Source organism: Haliotis rubra, unplaced genomic scaffold (genome assembly GCF_003918875.1).
Source record: "Haliotis rubra isolate DU_JTF1 unplaced genomic scaffold, ASM391887v1 Scf1041, whole genome shotgun sequence".
Taxonomy (NCBI): domain Eukaryota; kingdom Metazoa; phylum Mollusca; class Gastropoda; order Lepetellida; family Haliotidae; genus Haliotis; species Haliotis rubra.
Window position 1 is genome coordinate 214,038 of NW_025764939.1, and position 10,963 is coordinate 225,000.

A 10,963-nucleotide genomic window follows, 5' to 3' on the forward strand; every position below is an offset into this window, starting at 1 on the left:
TAATCCATACCAAATTTTCCTCTCCTCCATACCAGCTTCCAAATGAGACTTAAAAGTTTCTCATGATGATAAATGTGTCAATACTTCCCAAGTCAGCTATATTTACAACAACATATATATTGACTCAAATGGATCAGAGAAAGACAGCTGGGGCCCTTGCTATGATAATCTAATATTTACATGCAATGATGGACTTATCTTGACAAAATAATACAGATTCATTAGACTTGGAATGTAGTAAAGATATGCTTGTTACATGTTACCAGTGACTGAGAGAATTAACCACCTGAACAGTACTTCAGTTTATCACAGTTTGTTAAGTAAGGGAGAAGTAGAACACTAGCAACTGATGCAGATTGTAGTGAGTTTGGGAATAATACTGTTTGAATAGTATTTCAGTCTTATCACAGAGAGTCGGGTTGAAGTGGGAGGATCTCCCTAAGTGATGCCGCACTTGGAGGTGAAAGCTGCAAGAACTGGTAATGTTGACAACCAAGACTTGGTTGACATATGTCATCGGTTCCCAATTGTGCAGATCGATACTCATGCTGTTGATCACTGGATTGTCTGGTCCAGACTTGATTATTTACAGACCGCCGCCATATAGCTGGAATATTGCTGAGTGCGGCGTAAAACTAACCTCACTCACTCTTGTGTGAAAAGTAAGGGCCACAACTCTGCATATCAAGTCAAAGCCAAGGAATATAGCCCACATATACACAGATATGTCTGTCTCTGAGAAACTAAATATGCTAAACAGTCATCATAACAGATCATTTTATAATTAACAGAGAGTAGCTTAAACAAATATTAGTGCCAGACAACATAGTTTATATACTGGACAAAATATGTTAGGGATATTGGTATTTTTATGATTGATATTTTATCAATGTGTCCATGAATAAATATATCATTATTCATAATTTCAAAATTTACATATCCCTAACTATATTTGTCCAGCATATATCATACTGATACCAGTATTAACGTCACAATCTTACCTAAACAACATCATTAACACACTATTCCTGGAAAAACTTACCACCTTTCAACAGACATTTCACTGAGACAAAAGATCTAGGAATGAAACATTACCTTACCCTGCACTAAGTATGCACCCTGTGAAGACCTGGGTTGGATTTCGTTAACAACCCATGAAAGGTGAATAATAGGATCTGGTGCTCAGGCTCCCTGACTTGGTTGAAGCATCTCATTGTATGTGTAGGTTGATGCTTGTGATGTCAACGCTATACTCCCCGGCCCCGACATGATTATTTACAGACCACATTTACTCAGCTGGAACATTGCTCAGTGTTGTGTCAAACAAACAAACAAACAAATCCAACTTATAATTCAACTCACTGTCAGAGAAGCAGTATTATCCACATGTTACTAACAGTCAATAACCCAGATCGTGGTTGAAACATAACAAACCAGTGGTCGATATTGTGAGCATTGACACCGGTCACCGAGGTCTGATGACATGCGTTCAACCAAGCCACTAAGCCTGCCACTCAAGTAGCTCGCCTTGTAAGATGGTTTCTGGGGATTATTCTTATCTGGAATTCCCACAGTTTAAGAAGCTGGAACTACCTCCGACGATATATATTATCAGCAGTATCATGTTCTGTCTGTGGAAGTTCTGTATCAGCAGATACAGCTTGGCCTTATCTTCATTTAGTTCTACCCGTCAGTTTTGGGTTGATCTGCAAAGTCCACTAGGTATTGTGCAGCACTATTGCACAAAGTACCAGGATGACAAACTGTTTCCTTTAAACATGTAAAACTGAAATAATAACATGAAATTGAGCATATAACAAGAGCCAGGAACCACAAATATGAGATTCAAACTTGACACCAGATTAAGCCATGTGTAGAACTAACAATCAAAATAAATAGCTCTTTCTTAAACAAACTTGTATATTCCAGTACATATATATTCTTACAATCCTGGGGCGTTGGGGTAGCCCAGTGGTGAAAGTGATTCGATCATCACGCCCAAGACCCGGGTCTGATTCCCCACATGGGTACAATGTGTGAAGCCCATTTCTGGTGTCCCCTGCCATGATATTGCTGGAAAATTGCTAAAAGCGGCGTAAAACTAAACCTGCTCACTCTTGCTATCTTGATATGACATCATGATGAAGTTGAATAGTTTTATCACCATCACAAGATACTATTGACAACAATGACTACCCATGCTATTACATCCAATACTCATGTTCAAGTTGCTGATTGTATTCACTTAAAATAAACTAAAATTAAAAAATATTATTTTTCTAAAAATATGTTAATATTTACAGGAGACATCTTCAAGTTTCAACTTCTAATTTGAAAAAGAAGTCAGAGAGTACATATCCTTATTCTACCAATAAAATAACATCTCAAACAATTTGAAATTTGAACATGAATGAACAATATTATCACACCCAAGACAACAAAGAGGCAATCTTAAAATACATCACTGCTGCCGTTTCACAAAGGAGTCTATTTCTCAGTAAGTGCATCATCTGATTGTAACCCCTCTTGAAGCATATCCAAGTTCAAGGTCGGCATTTCAAGAGGGGGAAGGTCAAACGGAGTGAAATGGTCTGGGCTGAACACTGGTTCTGACATCACATGTTTCAATGTTTCCTTCTCCCTGAGTTGTGTCTGCAGTTGTTCATTTTCTCTCCTGACAGAGTCCAAGTCTCTGAGCAGGAGCTTCACATGCTTCTGGAGTTGCTCATTGTGAGTTTGGAGTTCCTGTATGACAGTATTTTCGTCATTTGGGTTTTTAACGAAGGTCACTCGTGGAGCTGATGTCTTTGGTGAGCTGGGTTCCTGAGAGTCTTTACGTTGATTTAGGAATGCTAATAGTGTGTCTGTGTGAGTCATTGTACGGTACAAACTTGCCTCGCTGAAATGATTTGGGTCAAGGTCGCCATCAATTGTGTCAAGGTCGTCTGTTTGACAGCTCTGATTGGTCCTGTTCTCTGAGCTTTTTTGAGCATTGTGAGCACGTTCAATCCTTACACGGTTTTCAAGGATGAGCTCCTGCTGATGTAGATGGTGTTTGTGCTGCAGCCGAAGGGACTCCAGAGCATGTTCCGAACTTGTCAACTGCATCGCCTCAAGAAGGTACTCTACAAAGATGAAAACAGTTTCAAACAGTTACATACATCACAACACACAGCTGAAACCTTCATTGGTTTGAACCATGATATACTCTGAAAAAACACTGTTAACTGCCCTCTACCATGTTTACACAGTGAGTGAAATTGTGTCAATATTCTTCTGGTCAGGTGGGTTTACTACCCTCAAAACTTTCAAATTTTACTAGCTTATACTAGCTTTGATGGCATGAATATGATTTGTTTGTTGCAAAGCCACATTCAACAATATTCCAACTACAGTGAAACCTGCCAACACCGGGACCTGTCTTATCCGGCATTTTATTTCGGCCCTATGGAGAGCCGGTTTAGACAGGTTTCACTGTATATGGTGGCAGTCTACATAATCGGATCAGGGCCAGGCAGTCTAGTGATCAAAATCATGAGCATCAATCTAATTGGGATACGATGACATGTGTCAACCAAGTTATCAGGCCTCACATTCCGATCCAGTATTTGCCTCCTACAACAAGCATGGGTTGGGGAAGACTTAATCTATCCTGGATATTCACGGGTTTAAGGAAAATAACCAGGATACAAATAAACTTCAGAGTTGGATTTCCTAAAAACTATCATGACTGCAAGAATAGTTGAGCTTCATTTGTCCTGGACCCATAAACAAACCCACAAACTACTGTAAACGTACTTATTTTCGCGTGGTGCAATTTTCGCTGAATTGACAGTTTAGACTACATCGAGCGGTCAATTATTCGCGCAATCAGTAATTGCCGGAACTGCCAGCTGTCTCTTTGGCCGCCACTAATAGCAGTGAAAACAAACAGAGTGGCTTAACCTTTCAGGCGGCGTTTATTGCTTACTCACAGGAAATCTGTGATATACTAGTACACAGTAATCCGTTTACTCACGGAAGAGATGAAAAACACATCAGTCTTATGTTCCGAATTCTGACGATCTGACGAATTAACTTCTACTGTATATGAAGCTCTTTGTGATTTCAAACAAGCCGGGTTGTTGTGAATGAGATGATTGAGTGTTAAGTGACTACTCGCTTCATGATGTACTGGTAAATAAAATCTTAATGAATAAATAAAATACTGCTGTATTTTTTCTTTCCGAGTCGTTTCATGGTAATCTGTTTTGTATCAAACATTGCTGTTTTCGCTAATTCGCGGTGTATAAATTTTCGCGCTAAAATGTTTTGCCCGAAAAGCGCGAAAATAAAACCTGCGCGAAATATAATACGTTTACAGTATGTTATCCAAAACATGATTTCCTGTTATTCACATTCAAAAGAGCCATGCCTATATTAAGCCGTGAGACTGAGAGTGCCACTGATAGACAGTTTGAATGGGGGCAAAAATATTTTTGAATCATTTGAGTTGGTCAGATTTATCACATTTTCCATAAAATGAATCATGGTGAGTATTATTTTCATAAGGTTAGTCGTGTTGCCAGGGCAAATTGAAAATATTTCATCCGTGCCATTTCATCTGTTACTGTGCCATGGCACACAAAATTTCAATCAATTCCTTGCAATATTTTCATTTTAACACTTTTTTGAACTGCTTAAAAGAATACTTGCACATTTGATCAGGTCCTTAATATTGTTACCTCATTGTACATAGGGTATCAATTAAGTGCCAGGATTGTGTCAAGAGAAGGCTGATACTGAGACAACGCTGATGAAACAGGCATATGATTATACTAGTTTCTGTGCAGCAAATTCCCATACATCTATCACTAAATGGGCAGTGGGGTAGCCTGATGGTTAAAGCTTCCGCTCCTCATGCTGAAGGACCGGGTTTGATTCCCCACATGGGTACAATGTATGAAGCACATTTCTGGTGTCCCCCGCTGTGATATTGCTGGAATATTGCTAAAAGCGGCATAAAATCATACTCACTCACTATCATTAATTTATACATTAGTCATAGTATCTTGTATAAATATTTCATGTACAGATTTATTCACATTAAATAGCAGAATTCTCTCACTCAATTCTACACCACGTAAGGTGATTACAAAACATAGGTGTGTGTTTTGGGGAGAGTAGGTTTGATAGCTTTGAACATTACCATTTCTAAAAATAAAGTTATATGATTGACTGTACAACTTTATCGCCTTGAGCTTTACTCACCTGCTGCTCTCTTGTGGCAGTCAACTGCATCATCAAACTTCCCACTCCGCACAAGGGTATCTGCTCGCCGACCCTGCTGGTGAGCCTGGGGGTAACAATACACATTGCAAAGAAACAAAGTCACTTTGCTTACATTTAATAAATCCAAATGTTGTTCTGTTTACAGAAAATTATATACAGTGATAATGTATTTCTTCAAGAGTACACCCTAGTGCTGCCCTGAGGACAGACAGTCAATGTCTTTGCTGCTTGTTGTTTAAGTATCTGGCCAACTGCCTCATAATTAAAGTCAAATAGTTACTGAGTACCCTAAATAGGCATTTTCTTGTGTATTACTTGGGTTTAAAGATCGGCCAACATTAACAATTACGATTCATATGTTACGTATACATTATAAAGAATATCTTTAATTTATGCTGAATATTCTGAACCTGATAATATTTCTAATGAATAATGGAAATCACAAATTGTTTAAGTGCGTAACAAATACAGGTGGCACATGCTCAGTGACCCATACATATCTGCTCACATATATGATAGATGTACAGTTATATTGAAGGTACACTATGATAGTAACGATTTCGCTCTCTCGATGATGTAACCCGAGATGTTATTGTGAATCACTGACAATGGAAGAAACATTGTAATAATGCGATGTTTGCAGAACACTGAAATTGTGATTCTGCTTGATTACACGAAAACATTGTTTCTCACTCTGGCTATAATGCAAACCAACGATGTACATTAATTAATTAAATTGTGGTACTGAAAGTGGCAACTTGACACTGTCCTGAATTAATTCGGTTGTTTACCAAGTTGATTTTACCTAAAAGGTGATAAGCAGCGACAAATTAAAATCAATATCTATTTCGTTGAAGTCTATATTTATCTGTCACCTCTGGAGCCGCCCCCTAACCCTTACCAAATTTAGAGGCGAATCCATCACAAGATGTTTACAATCTGATCAGTACCATTTCCCCAACCCGGAAGTAGTCCCTTGCTCCGGAAGTAGTTTCATTGGCGAGTCGACTTTTTCAATTTGTGAATCGGAAAACGTACGGACAAAGATTCATCATATCTCGATGGACGGTGTTTCCAATCTTCTTGTGGTGACATTTTTTTGTACATCTGTTTTTTTGTGCTTCAGTTCCATAAAAGTCTTTTTTGAGATGTGATGATTAGTAACATATATTGATGAGAGGTGAAATTGGAGGACATATATACGATTTATGTATTTTGAGTTGTCAACTGAAACATTTCCATCAGGTATAGACTATCCATCAGACTAAAACATACTATAGATAATTTTTGCTGATTTATTGGACAGCTTATAATTAGTCACACAGCTTAGACGTCAGATTAACTGCGAAATATTTAAATTAACCCCATTGTATTATCATGGAGATTTTATATTGTAACCATATAAGCCATATTGTTTCCAACCGTGGCAAATAATCTAACGGTGGGCGGATTGTAATTATAATCTGATTATATTTTTCTTCACAATGGATGTGGACTCCAAGAGAAGTACAAACAGGAATCGTATCTATGAAAGAAAAGGGCTGGAATGTGTAAACTCCCCAGCTTTTGGAAATGTATGACGATTTAAAGTTGGTCGTGAAAATGTCAAACCACCTGGGAGGTCAGCAGGTTCTTCACAAAGGTCACCCACAACGACTGAATGGTATAGGAATGTGTACAGAAGGGTAGAGTATTTACGTTTACCGTAGAACACGTGACATATGTTTCAGACCACTGCCGTCAGCCTGCAGAGCCTAAGCTATAGTCAAATACAGCCCATGCAAGTCTATAATATGTGACAAATCTAGATTGCCACAATTTCTGAAAATGAAATTCTCCTTTTTTATTATATTTTTATGCTATCCAGTTTTAGGAACCGTTCTTTCTGTGATCATTTGAGACACTGTATGTTAGTCTACCCGAGCAAGAAAAAGTATGTCGAAACATCTGGCCATTGGATGAAGCCGTTGTACAGTGGCAAGAAATTTTGTCACTGAACCCCGTGTCTATAAACTTTAGTCAACTTGACTAGGGTTTAAACCTTTTTTCATTCCAGAAGAATATGGATAAGTGAAAAAGCTGTGATGGCTTACGTAAATACCTCTCGCTTTTGATCAATTTTGGTGGTTTAACCTATGTTTATTCAAGAAGAATATGACTAAGTAAACAGTCTGTGATGGCTTCTGTGAATACCTCTCCGTTACAAAGTAGACCGGATCTAATAAAATATCTAGAATCCAAACGTAACCACTGTAGGAGTACCATTAAGAGATAACCAGGCAGATCTACATTCAATATTCCTGGTTATCGTTTTCATTAGCTGAGTCCGACTAACGGTATCGGGTGGTAAGGCTCACTGACTTGGTTGACACATTTAAGCGTATCCCAATTGCGTAGATTGATGCTCATACTTTTGATCACTGGATTGTCTGGTACAGACTCGATTATTTCAAGGCCGCCGGCATATAGCTGGAATAATTATGCATGCGGCCAAGTTGTGGGCGGGAGGGTATTATCTGACAGAATCTTCAACCAAAGTTGAATTAGTATATTTGATTCTTTGTATTGACTTGGTCAACTTGATCCATTTCTGAGAACTGTGTAGGGGCGGTGGGGTAGCCTAGTAGTTAAAGCGTTCACTCGTCACGCCGAAAACCCGTGTTCGATTCCTCACATGGGTGCAGTGTGTGAAGCCCATTTCTGGTGTCCCCCGCCGTGATATATAAATATTGCTGGAATAGTGCTGAAAAGCGGCGTAAATCCCAAAGAACTCACTTACTCACCGTGGGAACTGTGTGCAGGCTGTCTCATTGTTGTTATTAGTGCAATGAATTGAACTGAATCTCTTGTTTTACTTCATTGTGATGTTGTATTGGGAAACAACCCCTGTGTACTGAAAGGGGTGCTGAAGCCTATCTCAACGTGCCTACACATGCTGCGTGTCCACTGGTTTGTAGGCACACAGGTACGTAGGCATGATGATACCAAAACAGTCTGGACGTGAGTGTTTGTTTGTTTGATGTGTAACACTGCACTCAGCAATATCACTGCTGCGTTACGGGGATCTGTAAATAATCGAGTCTGGACCAGACAGTCCAGTGATCAACAGCATGAGCATCGATCTTCGCAATTGGGATACGATGACATGTGTCAACCAAGCCAGCGAGCCTGATCACCCGATCCCGTTAGTGGCCTTTTACGACAAGCATGGGTTACTGAAGACCGATTCTAACCCAGATCTTCACGGTTCCATTAGTACATGAATCTAATCCAGTCTGCAAAGCACTGGTAAATGGTGCAGCTGGACATTGACCACCGCACTTGATTCACTTTCGTCGTTCCCAAAACGTGTAAGTTTTTAAAATGATTTTAATACACCAACGATCAGTTCTCTAGTTATTGTCAGTAAAAATCCGTATAATCATTAATACTTTTTTAGGAATTCAATACTTTCACTCGCTCGCTCACGGGGAGGATGTATTCGGTAAGGATACTATGCATCGATGCATGTGCCCGTAGAGGAAGAAGTTTGGGTTATACTAAACACACGCGCACTCAACGACTGGCGCAGGCATACTCGTATGTGATTCTGTGTGTATGGGAACGATTTACACTATCCTTTCCTTAGAATCAGCATTTCCTAATGAAATAGTAATATCTTATCTTACGCAACAAACGACACACACACACACACACACACACACACACACAGAGAGAGAGAGAGAGAGAGAGAGAGAGAGAGAGAGAGAGACGAACGCACACAAGAAACACACAGCGTTCACTACAAATCACAAAAACAGCGCTACTTCTTTTAACGTTTATGGGCGTGGTATTCAATGTCGCAATACCTGTGAGTGCACTCGTAACTGGGTAGTACCGGCCCAGTGGGGTACATGTGGGTTATATTTACCCGCTACCGACAGTCGACTCACACAGAGAGACGAACATGGCGTATGCACCCACCCTTCTGGCTCTGCTGTTGACGGCCTCGTCATGTAAGTGTTGTCAGTTATTTTCCAACTATTTACTAGTAATTACAATGACAGATGTTTCTTAACTGCACGAGTTAAAACATTGTACGTTTGTTACATTATTTACGCGATGCGGAGAATTAGTACAGATCGCGTAATTTCCACTTGTTGAAAGTCGTGACAATTGGTATGTTTCTTACCAACCAACATCTGCTATGTTTCTTACCAACCAAGGGCCATTCTCTGGGAGGATCTGGGCTTCAATTAAAGCAACCCACATTACTACATACAACTCCAGCTCTGGTGCAAACTCACAGAGAATTGTTCCGTACAATATACATGTTCTATTTTATGATGTACATCAATATTTGTGACAAGATGCTACAAACATCATATTTTCATGGATCTGATTTTCTATATTCATTATGTATTTAAAGATCACGTTCAAAGTGTATTTGGGTAACCATTAAGTGAAAGATGAATTATCCCCGTTTGCTAAAATATCATAGAATAATTAAAATGTTGTAGGATTTTGGAAAAATAATACTTTAGATTATAGTATAGTTAAGGTATGATGATGATGATGATTGTCATTATTATTACTACCATTATTAATATTATCATATCTACCATTATTAATAACTGCCATGTACTACTGCGTCATTTAATTATCATCAACCCTGTAATTTGCGTGGTACGTAGTGGTAGGTTAAGATTGTTATTAAACATATTAAAACTGCGTAATCTATGACGAACAAAGTAAGATCAATAAAATACTAAATCGATTTCATCATTCACATTAAATACACACACGTGAAGTGTCACGTGATTGTTGAATATGCTATAAGAAACATGATATGTCACGATTCACAAAGAAGAGGACTGTACATATCCATATATACATATCTGTCACGATCTTCAAGCTTCGAATGAGTGAGTGAGTCAGTTGGATAAAACATCATTTCTCGGTAGTTCCAGTTATACCACCTGTCAGCTTAATGTGGAAGGAAAGTCACATTTTTACATGATGTGCTCAAGGAAGGTGCTGACAAAACTGAAAACATAATCGGAACGAAAAAGGATTCCAACCCACAACCATAGGTTCCTGTACTGCCTAAGGGACGAAACTGTGCATGTAGAACTGCGGTGTCATTGATTTATTCGTTTTTGTCCTGGCTCCAACTTATATGACAAATAATCGTGACGTCACACACTAAATGATGCGTAACAACTAGTTGTGACTTGATTACATCAAGAACTGTCTGTCGAGTAACATAATTATACTATTCACTCTTTGCTGAGGATCAAATCATTGATTCAACAGAAAACTATTATGTGGGGTCTAATTTGGTTTAAATATCTAAGCTTATTGTAAGTATGGATCCTAGGTTTCAGTTTGTCATTTCATCTTATGGATCCCATACCTGCTATTGACAGGTGTTATTTATTTGTCAATGACTGGTTCCATGATTTGCAAACTGGTTGATTGGTGCCGTGAAAACCATTTTTATGGTTACTCATATATCAAGTGCATACGGTTAGAGTATGGTGGTTGTCTGCCTAAAGAAGGGTTACTATATTAATATTATTTATCCAGTTTTAAATGGATAAAATTTCAAAATGATAAACCTATGTTTAAGTAAAATTTGGATTTTTATTGTGATCCTTAGCAAAGTATGAGTAGTATACATGGGGCCAATTAATTTTAAAATACGGAACCT

At 38.6% G+C, this 10,963-nt stretch overlaps 2 protein-coding genes across 2 annotated transcripts in view; one reads left to right on the forward strand and one right to left on the reverse strand.

The window, feature by feature from the left end:
• Positions 1–1,143: 1,143 nt before the first annotated feature.
• Positions 1,144–6,250, reverse strand: LOC124274774 (nuclear receptor-binding factor 2-like). The gene is made up of 3 exons (XM_046710151.1): positions 6,173–6,250; positions 5,251–5,335; positions 1,144–3,125 (listed from the first exon to the last, which is right to left on the reverse strand). The coding sequence occupies exons 1-3, from the start codon at positions 6,191–6,193 to the stop codon at positions 2,488–2,490; spliced, it is 744 nt and encodes a 247-aa protein (XP_046566107.1). The 5' UTR covers positions 6,194–6,250; the 3' UTR covers positions 1,144–2,487.
• A 2,954-nt stretch (positions 6,251–9,204) lies between these two features.
• The window catches only part of LOC124274826, a 19,265-nt gene continuing 17,506 nt past the window's right edge, over positions 9,205–10,963 (forward strand). The window contains exon 1 of the mRNA XM_046710196.1: positions 9,205–9,266. Within this exon, the coding sequence (XP_046566152.1) occupies positions 9,218–9,266 (49 nt within the window). The 5' untranslated portion in view covers positions 9,205–9,217. The remainder of the gene's footprint in view (positions 9,267–10,963) is intronic.

Excerpts from the sequence above, each read along its gene's own strand:
- LOC124274774 (XM_046710151.1), bottom strand. The coding sequence starts at position 6,193 with ATGGATTCGCCTCTAAATTTG. Across the intron at positions 5,336-6,172 it reads TGGATTCGCCTCTAAATTTG|GCTCACCAGCAGGGTCGGCG; the intron begins GTAAGGGTTAGG and ends TGTTACCCCCAG. Across the intron at positions 3,126-5,250 it reads CTGCCACAAGAGAGCAGCAG|AGTACCTTCTTGAGGCGATG; the intron begins GTGAGTAAAGCT and ends TCATCTTTGTAG.